This window comes from Motacilla alba, chromosome 11, assembly GCF_015832195.1.
Source record: "Motacilla alba alba isolate MOTALB_02 chromosome 11, Motacilla_alba_V1.0_pri, whole genome shotgun sequence".
Lineage (NCBI taxonomy): Eukaryota > Metazoa > Chordata > Aves > Passeriformes > Motacillidae > Motacilla > Motacilla alba.
In genome coordinates, this window is record NC_052026.1 from 8421119 (window position 1) to 8439399 (window position 18281).

The 18281-nt window shown below is 44.4% G+C and overlaps 1 protein-coding gene across 8 annotated transcripts in view; it reads right to left on the minus strand.

Moving 5' to 3' along the window:
• Positions 1 to 18281, minus strand: part of ZNF423 (zinc finger protein 423) — a 281287-nt gene that overhangs the window by 141849 nt on the left and 121157 nt on the right. For 6 of the 8 annotated variants that reach the window (XM_038148029.1, XM_038148030.1, XM_038148028.1 and 3 more), the window contains 2 exons: positions 16996 to 17196; positions 13090 to 13170 (listed from right to left, as the gene is read on the minus strand). In XM_038148029.1, the coding sequence (XP_038003957.1) occupies positions 13090 to 13170; positions 16996 to 17196 (282 nt within the window). Of the gene's footprint in view, positions 1 to 8607; positions 13066 to 13089; positions 13171 to 16995; positions 17197 to 18281 lie in introns of those variants that run through there. The other 2 variants (XM_038148034.1, XM_038148038.1) reach the window with 2 other exon arrangements.

Sequence of the window (18281 nt, forward strand, 5' to 3'; positions counted from 1 at the left end):
AGCAAGAAAATGCTGCTCTCTTCAGCCTGAATAGAAATTTACCTCAGACAAAAAAATCTAAAGATGCCTCCAGCAGTGCTGAGGCCCAAATCATTATAGTTTTGCCTCTTGTATTGTGGAAAACCTCAAGCTTCAGCACACAAGTGGAAGGTGAATGAGGTAAATCACAGGATGTCTTATTCTGACATATGACAAGAGGAAGGAGAGAGAAAACCCACTTGGGGATGAGGAGTAGGAATACAAGATAAGCAGGACAGCCAGCCTCCCCTTGAAAAACATGCAAGTGAGCTGCCTGCCCCTCCAGGATCTCCAAACACTTGAGAGGCAAGAGGTAGTTATAGGCTACTGGAATATTTTCCACCAAGAAGGCCTTTGATTTAAAGGGAGGGTCCCCCACACCCTAAAAAACAAAGAATATCTTGCTAACTCAGACCACCAACATTTACTTCAAGTTTTCTGTTCCCTGTAAAACCAGGGAACACACACTTTGCTTTACTCTTCCACAGACTACACTGAAAATGTCAGAAAAGAGGACAAGCTAGCTTATAAATAATTGCAAAGCCCCTCCTGAAAAGGGCTGAGAGGGAGGTGGAATGAAAGCTTCCAGCCAGGAAAGCTGTGACTGCCAAGGAGCAGAACAGAATAAGGACAAGGACAGTGTGTGATATCCCAGCTCCATCTGTACACAGAAATGAAAGGCATTGAGGAAAATATCAGTGCGGCTTATGGCAGGCACTCCCAGGTGTGGGAAAATCCTCGGGGGAAAAGCACCATCAACAGAAAATACAGCAGACCTTATAAGAGACAGCTGACGTGGCAGATCCTACAAAAGCTTGTCTGCAGTATCTGAGCGTCTTTTGTTCCCTAGCCCCATTCTTTCACCTGGCAGCTCACAGATTAAAAGACCTGAGAGATGTTCCTGTCACAGAAGACTTTTCCTCAAAAGGCTCCTAAAAGGAGGAGGGACCAGGGTAATGCAGGGTCCACTACAGGGGATGCGTGGCAGTGGAAGCTTTACCCTTCTAATAACAACTCCCCTACTTTTCTGGAAATTCTCCCTAACCCTATCCCCTCACTACCTGCAGAGTGATAACAAAGCCAACATTGTCCATCAAGTCGCAATCTGAAGTGACTCAGTTATTCTCAGGAGCTTTGTGTTCATTTTTTCAGCCTGGCATCCTAAGAAAACAAGGTTTATGTCATCATATTGGCTGTCATATGTCTTAACTGTTTGTCCCTTCCTATTAACTTTTGAATCACACCATACTGGGGATACCGGGCTAGGAGAAATTGAGTTTCTCAGATAGAAATTGAGTTTCTCTAAGATCAGTAAACCTGCCTTTGATTGGGTAGGGCAGAGACCCCAGATCATGTCTCTGCTGAGAGAAAGGCTAAGAGCAGAGTCAGCACTTATCCCTGCTTTGGGCCTGTCCCAGGCAATCAGCACACGTGTGTCACCCTGCCAGACAGCACCGCTCATCCTGCTTCTTGTCCTGCTGGTAAGCAGAGGATGGGAAGGGGGGATGAGAGTGCTCTGTGGGGAATGGGGTCGGGTGGAGGGCTGAGCTGGACTTCAGTGGAGAAACACATCATCACAAGTCTGGCCTCATACTCGAGAAAACTTATTTTCTCTGCCAAATTGCCTGTAACTTCATGACACATCATCAAGGACAAATGACAATATTTATCAAGTACTCGCTGAATCCAGAATGTAGCTACACACAAAAGAGCAACCAGTTAGAGAATTCATCCATTAGATTTGTTGCAGCAACATTTTCTTCCTTTTTGCCTAAGCGATGGAAAAGTCATGTTGAAGTCAATTTATTTCCTAATGTCACCACTTTCTAGGTCGGCACAATTAATGCAGGGTTTCTTGAAACAAGTAGAAAGTGTGTGATGAATCAAATGTGAGCACTCGGGAAACAGCCCTCCCACAAGACCGCAAGGCTTGGCTCTCCAGTCAGTTTGTGACATTGGTTACAAGCAGCTAGACACCCCAAGTGTCTGCAGAGGCATTTTTCTGTATCTACTGACCAAACTATCCATTTTAAAGGAAAAGTGAAGGAACAAAAAAAAGTCCCTTTTTTGCTGTAGCACCACATGGTAAATTTCATTCGTCCCGTCCCAACTGCTTCTAGTGACAGTGGAGTGTTTGTCTGAATTTTTAACAGATGTTTCTAAGTACTCTTGTCCACTTCTCTCTCCTGAGGATTTCTGCAGTGGGATAGCTCTAGATAGTAATACAAGAAATGCTTGTAAGAGGCTCTGGGGATAAATCTGTAGACGCTGCATCTAGGATGGGTGTGGGTATGGGTCCAAGCCTTATGAAACTTTGTAAATATTCTCTGAAGAATAGCAAGCTGGACTGACCCTGCCTGCAGATGTTTCTGAGCTTGCCAGCCCCACAGCGAAAAGCAAGACAGCTTACAGATAACTGCAACACTCCTGAAACAGCCCAAGAGCGAGACTTAAACTGAAATTTATAAAAGCAGCGGTATACTGGAGCAGAACAGAACAATGCAAAGGATGATGTGTGATGGTGTAACACAATTTCAATTCAAAATACCAAAGGTGCTTCAAAGGGGACCAGTTGGGGCTGAGGCAGAATTTCCCAGATGTCAGGTTGCCCTTGGGAACAAGCACACTGGATTCACTTGACAGGTGTGAAGGTACTCATAAGAAGCCAGTCAGAACACAAATTGCTTAAAAAAAATAAAATCTCTGCTTTGATTTTTAAAGAAAAGTGAGTATCTTGCACTAACTGCTGGCAAGGAGGCAGTGACATCTGCCTGAGTTTGTACACAGCCTGAAACAATCAGCTGAAGCATGCTCATGGCTGCTAGTTTACATTATCGAAAAGGAACCAGAGCTATTTAATTCTAAAATGAAATCTATTAAAGCTATTGTCAGTGTTTCACAGCAGCTGAAACTGTTTTTTTAAAAGGTCAGTCTACTAGCTAGAGAGTGAAAACAAGCAAGGTGGCTGTGCCAGCCCTTCAGACGCGGCTGCATCCTGCAGTCTGGTTTTGCATTCCCTTAAATGTCGGGCAAGGAGCAGCAGCGAGGTCTCAGCGGAGCCCGCCTGCCCTGCCAGCCGCGGGGGACAGGGACAGTCAGGGGAGGCTCCAGCGGGAGCCCTCCCCGCAGCACGCTGCACCTACACCTTGCTGGGGAGAGAAAGGGATGGCTGGAGAAGACACCACTTTTTTGTTCAACCCATTCAGCTTTGTGGCCGCTGTGTCATTCACAATACCACAGCCCTCCCCCGCATCCAGAGAACCCGTAAAAACCCCAACCTAAGAACCGCTTCCCCCACAAACAGCACAGCAGAGCCCCGGACACCCCCGCAGCTAGCGCAGGCCTAGCATTTGCTGTCATCTTTGCACTGGCATTTCTGTTAACCCCTTTTGTAAGATCATTTGACTGGATTTCAAAATTCCTCATTCTGAAAAACACTTGTTAAATGTTGGCCCTGACTGCTGCACAAAGTGACTGCTTGGTAGTCATAATCCACAAGATATATTTAGCCTCACAAACTCATCATCAATGGATCTTGAAAGCATTGTAGCCAACCGACTGGAAACCACATGCAATACAAACACATAATAGAACTTTTAATGTGCAAAGAGACTAAACAAAAAGATCCTTGACCTTCTTGCTTTCCCTTGCATACCATTATCCCCAGTGAGACAGCAAATGGAATGACGTGGAGAGCAACAGCTACCAACAAGCAACTTTGGAAGCCAATTTCTACAGTAGTTAAGCAGTTAATGACGTTAATCAGAATGATAACTTATTAAATTCTATATTTATGCAAATAGCATTTTGGCATATCACACGGAGACCTGAGTAGCAGAGCTTGCCAGGGAAAGGTCCCAACATCTTTTGTATTTACCATTTTGGGGTTTTTAATACCATGTAAAAGCATCTGCGATGGTCGGTACATCAGACAAACCACACTTAAACAAAATGCTACAGTCACAAATTAATATCCATTATTCCAAATAGATTAATGAAAAACTGTTGAATTCTTAACCCTTATGAAGCAGAGATTCTGCCATTATCTTTTTAACAAGAGACTTTTCTTATACACCTTCCTAAATCAGGCAACAATTATTGAACAAAGAAAATAACAGGTAGCCCTCCCTGTCTCCGTGCTACAGTAGCTAGGAAATATATGGTACGAAAATATAAAGTAACAGAGTAGTTTATGACTGACATGAAAGGCCGTTATCCATGTGTAATGAGATGAATCAGAAAAACTGCAGTTCAGGGTAGGCAGAATTTACAGTAATCTTAGTTTTGTAAAACCAGTGTGGAAAACTTATTGCTTTCCAAGAGAAATAGATGGGAATTTCTTGGTGCTGGATTGTGTTTAAATTCAACAAGGATGAAAGAAGCAGGGGATTGGATGAACAGCTATGAATTGCACTTTTAATTGCTTTCAAGATGTCAAAAAGAACATCAAGATGTGCTTATGCATTTGGTTTCCCCTTTGCTGGATTCTGTTGTTTAGTAGAATTAAATTCTGCACAGATTTTACCCATTCATTCAGTTCCTTCTCTATCTTGAGGAAAATTAAGTGGGAACCACTTCTGCAAGATGTTGTGTAAAATGAGTAATTCAGGAATTGAAATTGTACCTCTGTTTTGAAAATCAATAATATTGCTTATACACAAGCCCTAATTGTTGATTTATTTATGTAAATATCTTGGTATCTGGGTACCTTTTCTTTGTTTGTGCAAACCTTGCAGCACAATGTTCAAATATCTCAGGAAAAAATAATTGCCTTTTTTCTCCCCTTTGGGTACAAATTTCTGTGTTTTAAATGAATGTGCAGCTTTCCTGCTGCTGCATGAAGCCTTCATTTCAAAACACCAACTAATTCTAGGTTTAATTAAAACAGAATGTTTTATATCACAAACATTTTTTTTACAGCACATATCTTCTTCACCTTAATGTGATTCCTGCCTATTAAGAGAAGAATAATTTTTTAAAAGTAATTTAATGAAATAATTCAAAGTTTTACAGCAACTCACTTTATAGAGGGAACTTATGCAAGCAGCGAAGCCTTTCCAGAGAAAACAGGATTCTCCACACCTCCCTCTGGCTTTTCTCCCTACTGAATGCCGTGGCCTTCACTCAACCAAAGGAAATGAAAGACAGACTGAGACAACAGCATCACGTGGGTGAAGGTCAGATTGATTTTCAGCTGTGTGGTGCTGTTTTATCACCCTCAGGACAAAAGTTAAGCCCTTCATTGTTTTTCATGTCTGCTTTAACAGAACAACTTTTTTTTTCCCCTGAAATTTTGGTTGGGGTCCATACCACCAGACTTATCAAGGTTAGCCTAATTTAAAACATTTGTGACGATCTTCTATCCTCACAGTAAAATCCGGAGCAGCCCACACACCACAAAATTTCCATGAGTTTCCTCTACTCCCTGTGTACAAACAGTGGCTCCTTGAAACTACGGAGGTTCTTGCAGTGATATTCGCTGACAGCAAAAGCAGAGTGGGATGCAGCTGCTGGCTGTGTGCGATGATCCTGGGCACAGGAGAAGAGCAGTTGCTATCTCAAAAGGGGCAAGTTCACAAATTGTTTTTTCTCCCCATCCTCCCTTTCTTTCCTCTCCTCTCTGCTCAGAGAGGCCAAGCTCTCCAAGAGCAGAGCCTCCCGCCTGTCACTCGGCAATCCAGACATGCACGGCCAATTACTGGGGCAGCCTCTGGAAAAACAGGGAGTTTTGCTAACTCTAATTGCACTTTTTCCAACTCCAATGCCACTTACAAAATCACTCTCCCCCCAACTTGCTTTTAAGAATTGGCTTTTCTCATTTCTCTTCTAATTGAGATTCTCCCCAAAGTAATAATGTTATTTTCAATAGTCAATTTTAGCTAGTCATGTCTTCAAAACTGAACTGATTAACCTAAACTGAGGCTTTTTGTACATCACAAATACGTATATGCATACCTAGTTATCAAGAGAAAGCATCTTCCCTCCCATTTCCAATTTTCTGGCAGACAAAAATTCAGTATTCTCTCATTTAAGCTATGAGACAAAATCCTACTCAGTTTCATGTCCTTTTGTTTTAAATGTTGGGTTGAATTTTTCTTATTTTGTGAGAAGAGTGCAACAGCATCATGACTGCCTCCTAAAGATAACAGTCTATCCTCCATAAAAAGCAAGGAATACGGTCTGCTTTATTTAGATGTACCAGAGGCCCTGGTCCAAGTCAAACCCAGTTGCACTCAATACCATTGAAACTCCTTGCAGTACAGTTCTTACATGAAACAGCTCTGGTAAAACAAACATGACAAGTGTCTGTAAGAGAGGAAAGAGCTGTGAAGGGCTGGAAGGTGACATCAAGCAGCTATCCAGGTTGGATCTGGATGTGGTCTAAATGCAATTTAAATAATTTTCTGTCTTGTGAACCAGGATTTGACTAGCACATGTATTCAGTTCACCTGAACCTAGCTGAGTCTGCCTCCGAAGCAGCACATGGAGCAGTGTGATTTCTCCCAGCACCCAAGGAGATCTGCCAATCCCCATAGGATGGTTCAAGGAAGGCTCTGCATGTGCACAGAGCTCCAAACAAGAGCCAGCACTGGACAATGGACAAGAGAGCAACTGCAGCTGAGAGTGAAGGAGAAACCAGTTACACAGCGAGGTGTCACTTAAATGGATAAACTGTGAATAACTGTGTTTTGTGCGGGGCTGGGAAAGGGCCAATGCCAGCACAGCAACAGAGAGAAGACTGCTGGGAACAAGATGCTAAATGGCACAGTCCAGAAAGGAGCCAGCAAGGAAAAAGCCTCAAGGAGGGACCATAGGGACACACGCACAGGCAACAGGGAGAGGGCAGAGAGCAGCCACCCCAAGCACACAGACACAACGTACAAAAGCACAATCCCAAATGGTGCAGATACAAACCACAAGCTAACCATAAATAACTGTCCGAGATGCATGTTGGATTTTTGGCTAGTTTGGGCTTGGTTGGTTGCTATGGTTGATTGATGAATATTGAACAATGTACTTCAAACCTGTTTACACAACTCTTGGAGTCCAGTAAATTACCTCTATATGGTTTTGCTCAAAGAAAATAAACACAGGTGTGTGTATTTATATTTCTGCAGACCGCAATTTCATAAAGGAAATTTACTCTATTTTTGTCTTTCCAAATTTTCTAATGAATAATTAGTAGATGTAGATTTCTAAAATGACCATTTAGTATAAATTATATCAAATCTCATTTATTTTAAGAGATATCATTAAGTACTAAGTCTGCATGAGTGAACTGAGTTCACTGTAGAGGAAGTGACTGGGAATTATGCTCGAAAATCTATTCAAATGTTTAATGTAACAGATTCCCTGGAGAAGAGAAAAGCAATGGGTTTCTTCAGCCTTTCTTTATGTCCTCCTCAGAAAGTGTAACAGTAATTGAGTAGCAACAAAAAGAGGAGCCAAAAAGTCTTTCATCATTATGGCTGAGAATGATTTTCAAGAAAGCCTAAGGAAGAGATGGATCCACCCGCCAAAAAATAATGCCTTCAAGAGGAAGTTTACTCCCACCATTACTGATGTCACCAGCAACAAAACCCACCTGGATTAAAGACCTTGGCTGTTCCACCAATTTCATGCATGTCATTAGGCAAATCGGTGCAGCCACAGTAATTTTCATCCAGCATAACTCAGGGTATTAATGGGGAAGGTCTTGAGTTCTCCCCCAAACACTGACCTCTCGTTCCCCTCATGTTGACATAAAGCTTGTGCAGCTCCAGAGGGCACCAGATCTGGGAGCTGCACAGACTAAAAATCAATCCCTTTAATTGTCAGCGATGTCAGCTCCCAAAGACAACACAAACCTTTTTCCAGCATAAGGCAGGAGATGGAAGGGAGGAAGGAAGCAGTCCAGTCACAGTCCAAACTTAAGCCAAATTAGAATGACAACTTTTTAATTCCATGATGATAAAAATAACAATTTTTAGGAAGGGGAACAATTGTCAGGAAGGGGTTTTGAGAATGTTTAAAGATTACAAAGTACTTGAATGCCCTACAAAGTATTTAGCGTGAGCAGACCAAGTGCCTTGAAAATGCCAAATCAATTTTTCATTAGCTAAGACAATGAAAACTGCTTGTAATAAGCAAGATGTTTGAATAACATTACCTATATTTAATACATATAATTTACTTACATTTCTACTGAATATATTTTCAACACTTTCAAATTGAATATGAAATTATAACATTTACCCTACTATTAAAAGCACCTATTAAAATTACTTACACGAAAAAGCATTCAAAACGTACACACTTGCTGCCAAAGCTTTGAAGAAAGTCAGAAGCTGCTTGGACCTCTGATGGAGGTCCTCTGATGTGCAAGCCCAGCCTGGAGAGCAACGGCCTCTCCAGCAGGTGCAGAGAAAATATTTCCCTTATTCAATTTATTTGAGTGGTTCAGTCCAACATTGCAGTTTGTTGAGAACAGAGGAACCGCTTGGCAGATGATCCCTAGTTTGCTTCTTGCCAGCCTACAGCAAAGAAAGGCGTGAGACGCCCACGGACCACCCAGGCATCCGGCTGAGGTTGTCCCAGGAGGACACGTACCTGGGTGGGTCCCTGCTGCTCCCACGAGCCAGGGCCCCGGGAGCCCACGACCCCTCGCGCCGGCCGGCTCTGCAGGCAGGCCGAGCCCGCGCTCCCGCACCAGGGGCCACGCCGAGATGCTCCAGCAGGCGCTCCCAAAGCCAGCCAGCTGAAGAGGACCAACCCATGCTGGCACGTTTCCCTAAAGCCAGCCGGCACCAGGGGGTGGAGGCTGCTTTCTGGCTTCCCCAAGCCTGGAGCACAGTTAATAACATGCCAGCTGTATCTGCAGACAAGCCAAGTTTAATGAGGCTACAACAAAAGCATTCAAATATGCACTACAGAACTTCTGTGGGGATTTTTTCTAGAGCTTGTTTTTAAAAAATGAAAGATAGGAATTCTTGACAATGTTTGTACACACACTTCCTTCGTTTTTAATTGATTTTGTTTTAATTATATGCCGCAAATTCAAAGAAATCAACATTAGAAAGACTTGTTTAATCCCACTACTTCCAACAGCAAAATTATGCTGTGCGATGAGTGCTTGAAATGCACTGCTGGTTGCTTTTTTCTTAATAAACATTGAAGTCTTAATTGTTTTTCCCCTATATGGCCAGACACCATCTTTCTGTCTGCCAGGTCTTCACACTAGGACAAGTCATATCCCTTGCCTCCTGCTTGGGAGCCAGGACAGACACACCAACGTGACCACATCTCTGGCAAAAGTGATGGAGGAGATAGCTGACCCCATCACTCTCCTACCAGCCATGCCTCACCACATCCCTCTTACTCCAGACCAAGGTACACGAGGTATCAACGAGAGGATTAACCAAACAGGGGCTTAGAGACAGGAGGGAGCAGCAAAAGAAGCCTGCTTGGGCATGAGGGGATGGAGAAGATGGGAAAGGGGTATTGCTCACTGTCTCCATCACCAGAAGAACCAGAGAGTATCAAATGAAAGCAGGTGACAAAAGTGAAGTGAACAAAAGGTGATGCTTTTCCCCAATGCGTAGTTGAACTCTGGGTCCCCACCACAGGAAAAGCTAACTGCACTTCAAAATGGAAATTCATGGAAGAAGATTGTCTGAATAATTGAAATAAAAAGCACCACAAAGTGCTTAGATAAGTTTGTTGACAGCTAGGAAAACATTCTGGGGAAAGAACCATCAGGTTGGCTCACTACGGCCATCCTTATATGAAGAGTACTCCCCCAATTGTCTGCAATGGGATAGGGGAAGAAATCAGGCAAAAACCCCAAAATCTGAGTGCATCTCTTTTTCACTGCTTACATGTGCAGTCTGAAGATCTCAATGGCTCTGAATCTGCCAAGGCTGTTGATATGGCCATCAGTTTTGTCACTCAACAACCCACAGGAAGATAGTGCATGCCCTTTATCAGTGTCCTAGCCAGAAATAATCCAAGCTCTTGTCCATCTGAGACAGGACAACCCCAGCACATCCTCCATTCAGCTCTCTAAGGCTTTATTAAAGGCCACTTTGTAACAAGCACATATCTGTTGTAGTCTCCAGGCTATCCTCACTGCAGTTCTGAATTGAGTTTCATATACTAGGTTTTGTCTACAACCCTCTGAATGCTGGGACCTGCCAATGGCAAACAGGGATCCTCCTTCCTGTAGGCACAGCTGCTCTTGTAGCTCTCACCAGGCTCCAGTCTGGGAATGAACTCTTACCACTGAAACCCCTCCCTCCTCTTTTTTTTTTTTTTAATATAAAACCCATTAAATATTTACTTAGATTTCTGTATGCTGAGAAACAAACCTGCCCTATGTAGACCCCCAAACTCCTCCCTCTACTGTACCATGGCAATGGATTACCCTTGCAAACAGAAATCTGAAGCAAGAGGAGAAGGGGAGGTGGAAGTCCAGCACCCATGGTGCCCCAGAATTGCTGTGTGAGGCCTGAGCTGGTGCAGGGGGATCTGGGCAGGCTCCAGTTCCCAGATGAAGTTCCTGCTGCACACAGGAGCCCCAAGGCCAGCACCCAGCACAGCTCTTGCTCCACAGCATTTGGAGTCCTTCGGTCTGTGTGCATCTCTCGGTTGCCAACGCAGCGAAAGAGAAGAGACCGGCTTCTCAGCCAACCAGGGGCAACCCATTCAAGATCTCCAAAGGACACGTTTCCTTTAAGAGGCCTCATTTGAAACATGCACCCACTTTCTCTTTTATCCAAGTCCATGCATACCTGTGCTTACTTTGCAGACTACTTTTTGAACTAGATAAAAGTAGATAAAAGAACTCAATTAAAGGAGTAAGAATGAAACAGTCCCTTGCCAATGCAAGCAGGCTTACTTGTCATCCTCAGCTCCTCACTGGGCCATATGTTTAAAAATGACAAGGAAAATGGTCTTCCTGTGTGAAAAACAGATGCTGCTTGAGGAAAGACATCATCATTGCTAAGAAATTTTGTGCAGCCTCAGAATGCACAGACAGGCCGTCAGTGACTGCTGGCTATGTGGGGGCTGAGAAAGGGGTGGGAAGAGCTCATTACCTCCCTCCTGCCAGGGGTTTTGGTAACATGCAACCAAGCCGGCCGCAGCCGCGCTGGCAGCGCTCCTATCTGCACGCGCAGTGCCTGGCGCTGCCTCCCTCGCCGCCATCCCCAGGGGGACCGGCACAAAGGTGGCCGTGGCGATTTGCAGGGATGGCGCCCGGCGCACTGGCATGCTCTTATCAGCGAGCACACTGCCCAGCCCAGCGCGCCGGCTCCTCACGGAGCTGCCGTGGCTCCCCGCGGCCCCGCTCTGGGACACCCTCCACGAGGCCCCACAGCAAACCCCCAGCTGGGTGTTTACGGCGAGCGGGCATTGTTTGAATTCGCATGTCCCCCCACCATAAATCCTTACAGGCCCTGGTATGCCTGCAAAATCCAGGAGCTACAGAGAAAGAAGTGCTGAGGCTCGGCCCCACTGACGCCTCGCCGTGCCAAGGGGCTGAGCGCAGGGTGGCACGCCCGGACTCTCACCTACCTTTGCCTGTGGATGACCCTCCGATGTGACGGGTGGGCAGCGCTGTCAGGGAGCACAACACCTGGCACCGCTTTGTCAGGCACATGCAGCACACCCCACGCTACGCTGAAGCACATTTGCCACGTGCCGGGGCAGAGCCAGCGCTGGTGCCTCAGCACGCACTGCGCGGGATGCGCTGCGAAACCTCGGCATGGCCAGGGGTGCTGTAGGCCCTGTTTGACATGAGATTTGCAGCTGTGCTTCTGCTTGTCTTCAGCTCCCCATTCAGATGTGGGAATGTGCTTTATGTTCAGCACAATAAATACGTATTTCACTGAGCACCTGCACAGCAAGCCAGTCAGCACACTCCTTATCAGCACACTGATTTTCTGGCACGTGCAAGCAGAAGTCCTTGAAAAAGCATCTTTTCAGGCTGGCTGGGAACCTCCAGGTAAACTCAGACATCACCTGTGTGGTGACAGCAGTCAGGGGAGCAGACCCCAGACCACCCAGCCACGTGTACCCCTGCAACAATGTGGGGTTTCAGAGCTCTCAGCACGGAGGGCACAAATACCGACTGCAGGGAGATGTGCAGCACCTGGGCACTGCGGCCAGGGTGGCTGCTGAGCCCTGGGGAGCCCTGCGCCGTCCCTGCACCTGGAGAGGGGACATCTATGACAAACTAAGGACAGGAGCCTGCACTTGAAGCCTTCCAAGTGATTGACAATAAAAACACTGCCCCGGTGCCCATTTTCAGATCTGGACAGCAAGAACTGAGGACTCCAGGGAAAATCCATGTTTTTACAGTTTGTGATATTATTGAGCTTTTCTGGTGCCAATTTTAAAACACTGCTACGACCTCTGGAAAGAGGAGAAACTGCATTTCAGCACAACAATGCAGAAAAGAACAAAAAAAGGAAACTTGTTATTTTTTTAAGCTTGAAACACTAGTCAGGTTAAGAGAAAGGAGCAGAATTCTGGCAAGGACAAGAGCACTCAGACTGAACCACAACACAGTAATTAGGGCCAGTAGGTCATTAGACACACAGCTGTATAAACTAGGTGTATAATTAAGTTTCCACACTGCTTTTTCACAACTGTATTTCAGTTTCTTTTGTAGAGGACAATCAGTAATTCATTAATTTGAAGATGTAACAAAAGCAGCAGCAAAAAGAGAGAAAAAGGACTAATTTGCCAATCAGGTGCAAACAAAGATTACAATTTTGGGAAGGGCTAATTTTGGAAATGTATATAAGACATCTCTCTTTGTCAGTGGGAAGTAAAAAATGCCACCTGACAAAAACAGTCATGAGACATTGTCACTTGTTGACAAGCTGCTGTACATGTGTTTCTGGATAAGCATCCCGCAAATGGGGCTGCATGGCAATTATAATTCTTGTAGCAGGTGAAATAAAAGAAAATGCAAAATTATACACTAGCATGAAACAGTTACAGTACCTCGTTTCAAACGTAAGCCTACAAGTTATAGGGCATTTAAAAGGAGCAACTGCAAGACTTTAATTATAAACTAGTTCCTACCGTACAGTAGTTTAGAAAAATCAGCTGCTTCCAAGCTGGCAATATCCATATATAGCTCTGCTGCTGTTTGAAACAGACAACCTGTAAAGTTATCAACAACAGAAGAGGACCTCATGAAATGCTCAGAGACCCAGCCAAAACCTACTTCTGTCCGCTTCACTGATGTGCTAATTTGCTTTAAAACCTCTACATTCACTTGAGAATCTGAAGAAACAACTTCACCTGAGACTATTCTGACCCATGGAAGGAAAGGGGTGGAGGAAGCAAAAAAAACCCCACAATAAAATACTGGAGCTAAACCCAGATTAATACAGGATTAAACACACAAGCCAGATGACAAAGCTTGTGACTTTTTAGCTACTTTTTGTCAGACAACAAACCACCTGGCACCAGCCACCAGACAGTGATCTATCACAGAATAGTTTCTTGATGTAGGGAGCCTCTGGTGCTTGTTGTAGGACACAGAAAGTTGTAAATCCACATGTAGTTTCTTTACTCTTGTCACTAATGTTGTAAGATAGCATCACACTACATCTACACTGTAACAGCAGCATGCAAAAACACATATAAAAAAGGCTGCACATGATGCCAATGGCAATTACTTAGCCCTCTCTAGTTTAGGGGATACCAGTGAGTTTTAAAGTAATTTTAAAAGCTTAACACATCCAGTGTATACACTAGGTGTTTTTATTTGTTCTCAGAGTATTTTTCAAGGTGCTGCTGCTTAAGGAAACAGTTTAAGGCACTGTTTCCAGGACTGCTGCAGGAGTGCTTGTTTGTGGGGGCAAGCTGGGAAGCAAGGGAAGATAAAAGCCAGTAAGGAAATGTGATGTTCTTTTGGTACAAGCTGCCCCCATTTAGGCCCTTTTCAGATCCCCGTAGACACTGGGAACCTACAACCTGCAATCACAGACATCAGTCAAGAGCAAAAGGTATAAAAGGCACCTAATTCTGTCAGAAGGAGAACATCTCTACTACACTGACATCAAAAGGAATGCCATGCACCTATGCTACCAGAGATGTCTAGATTTCATCAGTGTTTTGTCCTCAAAGAAACAAGTCTGAAATACATGAAAAAGCAAGGGGGGGAATGGCTGTTTGTTACTTCCTTACATGTCAAAGCAGCTGCGTTCAAACTGTATTATAACTTCAGCACACTGTAATGAATTTCTAAGGGATTCCAGTGAAATAGATGGTTTATCCTGTTCTTTGGAGTGATCTCTTGTAATCCTGCAACACTCCTGAGCTACAATACCTTCCTAACTTCAGTATCCCAAAGGAAGTCATTAGTTATGTTGTATTATCAGCCTGGTGATATTATCACTACAAATATTACCTGTATTGATCTGGAGCCATGTAGACATGACTGAAAGCCCTGCTTCAGATTAAGACATGAAAATCTAGCTTGCCAAGAGGTCAGACACTGCATTACACCCTCAGGTGTGTCAGGCAGGTATCACAGGGAAAAGGAGTGCAGGGTAACTAAGGACACAGACAAAGAGCTCTTTTTGTAGGGTAAAATCTTTAAATACAACACACTTTCTGATGAGGTCTTAGGTTTTCACCCAGGTGGTGCAAGTTTCAGTTTAGATGAACTGAACAAAGACACACATTTTGCATGCTTTCCTCAAAAATCCTCATGATTATCAGACCATGTATCAAACTGGTGTATCTGAAAGGGTTGTTTTGTTCCTCAAGGTAAGGTATGTGAGTATCAAGCAATATTCCAGATTGTCTTCATGGAAACATTCTCATTCCAAAATATATGAGTGCAATCTTCCTATTTACTTTAAATCACTTCAGGACACTAGATTAAACTAAATAGAAAACAGACACTCTAGTTCTGGAACAAGGATTATCCTCACATGGAGACAATTAGCACTTATTTCATGTATATGCAGATAGTTATATGGTGCCTTTTTGGGACAAAATGTCTTTGTAAATCATCCACACATGTGAAGACAGTAAAAGAAGACAAAATTATGCTACCTGCAATCAAGAATAGCAATGGGAATACTGAAAAATTATTTTGATATATCCGTAAAAATATAATTTATTTTTCTTAGTCTCACTAAGAGAATACTACACTGAGGATAAAAAAACCTGAGATGTGAAAACACTGACTGAATTTACATTAATAGAATCTCTAGGTTGCTGTTTTAATGTAGATTTGCCTCTGGAAAAGAATTGCTCCTTTTCATAGCACTGCTGTCACCTGTCATAACCTTACATTCCTGCTCTGGAGTCCCTATCAGCAGTGCCTGCTGCCCTCTGCCATTGTGCTGTTTGGGAACCACACAGGGAACCAGACCCAAGCAGACATTTGGGCTAAAAAGAGCCTCCTTTTGTGGGGCTCAGCCCCAGCACCAAAGCAGCTGTCCCAGCACAGCTGAGGAGAGAGGGCAGTGATGGAGCAGCGCTTCTTCCTTGGAAAGGACCAGTGTGCACATGGGCTGTGCACTTTGCCTTCCAGTTGGGAAAACAAGGAGTTTTCTGAAAGTTAGATGTTTTTGCTTACTCCCCTGCAGCAGAGTGCCATGTGCAGAAGTCTCAGACCATTGCTGTGGCTGTCAGCTGGCTGGGAAATTACCCTGCAAGAAGTGGCCTTTCGATTTTACGCACTTTCAAGTTTGCAGCCTGTGTAGGGCTTAAATGAGAGTGCAGAGCAAGGAGCCCTGGAGGCAGGCTTAGGACTGCAATCCCTATCCAACTGCAAGCATGGGAAAAGCCCCAACATCCCTCTGTCCTTCCTCCCAGCAAGCAGATGGGAACAAGAGCAGAGAGTCCTCCCCTCTGCAAGCCAAAGTGAGACAAGGGAGGGTGCTCTTGGGGTGGGAGTCAGACCAAGCCAAAGCCTCCACCTGACCCTCCCTCCCTTGCTGTATTCCATCCCCTGTATTTTTTCTTGGCTGATCATTTTAATTGTGCCCAAAAAGGAGAGCAGAAAACACAGACTAATTACAAAACAAATTAAGTGGCCAGGAGGAATAGGCACTCAGGGGAAAGATGATGGGATACTGCTGCACCAGAGGAGAAACTATCCCTTCTGCCTTCTGCCAGCCTTGACCTACCCGTCTGCCATAACAGCAACTGTCTAAAAATAATTTAGATGAGTGTGGAGGAAGACGTGATGGCAGAGTATTCCACTCTGGGAAGGTGAAAGATTAGAATGCCTGATTTAAATACATATGAACGTATTCTGCGCTCCCCCTCCTAAGATTTTATTTAATCTTTGGTAAAATCTGCAAAGCTTTTTCCTACCCCTGTAAATCGGCTTAGCGTGCTCGGCTGAGTACCTGCTGCTACCACCGGCCATGCAGAGGCAGCCCTGCAAAAGCAAGGTATGTTGCAATTGTTCACACCAGTGCTCTGAGCTTGTTCTTACTCTACAGAAGGTAAAATCAAGATCAGCGTAGGCTGATGCCATCCTCACTTCCATAAAATTCAAAAGGCAATGTAATAATAAGCTAGGGAGAATGCTGTATTTTTAGGGTGGGATTACAGAACTCGTACTATGAATTTTAATCTCAGAAATCATTATGTTCTTTTAGGGGTTCAGAGGCCTTTTTTCCTGGGAGTTTTGCACACTTCAGTCATTTAACTTTTTTAATCTTCCTACATTTGGAGAGAGAGGGAAAAATACCTGCCTGAAACTTCTAGCATTAAAAAACCCCACAACATTTTTGTCTAACGTAATTACTTACATATTCCAATTGGAAAGCTGTTGCTTTTATTTTAATTTTATTAAAGGAGTGAACAAAGGCTACCCAAGGCACCACAATAAAATTACATTAACTGTAAAATTACATTATTAATTCTTTAATCTCACTTGAGGCCTCAAGCTGTTGCTATGTCCAATTACCCAGCTAACCACCTGTCAGAACTGTAAAGCTAGTTTAACATTACCTCCAGGACAGTTGTGTGCCCTGTGTTCAGTCAGGTCTGCCAGTGAATCGAAGTCCTGCTGACAGTTATCGCAGGTGTAAATTGACTCATCCTCCATGTCTTCATCTTCCTCATTTCTCTCTTCCTGGCTCGTCACGCTGTTCCTCTCTTCCAGGGCCCGGCTGTCCTTCGCTTCGCTCTCCAGCTCTCCTCCCAGGCCACCTGCCAACAGCAAGAACATCCTCTAAGTTTGAAAGGTCTGAAAAATAAGAGCTTTAAGAAGGATGTTGCACTTATTAAGATACATTTAATTACAGCCGCTCTCACATTATTCCCGACACCTTTCATTATATTAATGTGGTTTTTATATCATGTGGTGTAACAATTCTCAACTGTATTCTCTGCTGCTTAGTGCGAATCCTGCAAACACTCTCTCCCTAATCTTCTCTGGTGGGTGTATAGCGGGAGCCTCTAACTCTGTCATATAAAGTTGTTAGTGTTTTATCACTTAACCAGATTCTCAAAGCTTTAAAAATTGGCAAGATTAATTACAGCCCACAAAGAAAAGGCATGTGCTGAATTTTAATTCTCAGCGCTCTCCTCTTCTCACCGCCCCCAAGTCCAATATTAGTAACAACAAGCGAAAAAGATGCTTTAGCTGAATGTCCCAAAGCACACTCGTACCCCAGGACATGAGAGGTCTTGCTGAACTAATGAGAGGCACTTGGTTGGGCAGATGAGCCTGACATTGTGCTGACCTAGCTGAGAGCAGATACAGTACATCTGACCTTCAGGTCTCTCCAATATTTTTTATCTTGGTCTGTGGCCAGAGTGTGGGCTAGCACATACATCTTTGCCAACCCCTCCAAGTTTTTATCTGCATTTGTGCACAGGGAGACTGAGCTCTCTGACAGCTCCAGAAACTCCCCAGTGTGGGGGGCTGAGCACCACAGGGCTGTGCAGGTGGCAACTCCACACAGGGGGCAGCTGGCTCTCCACTTCCACTGGCCATGGGGGGAGGGAGGGTGGCAGGACAGCTGCTCACTCCCCCCAGGACACCCTCAGTGGCCTTTGTGAGGGATAAGCTTGCAGCCACATCCTCCTGCCTCCAGTGGACACTCAGATGTGCCTGAAGCCAGTCTGTGCAGCACTGCAGACAACCCTTGCCTGGGCTCTCTGAAGAGGCCACAGAGCTGAAAATTCCTTTCTAAGTCCCTGCTGCCCTCTCAGCAGGGAAAGCATCCATTATGCACACCAGCCGTGGTGGCCAGGCTTTGGTGACCAGCTGAAACAGAGCTGCCTCTGCC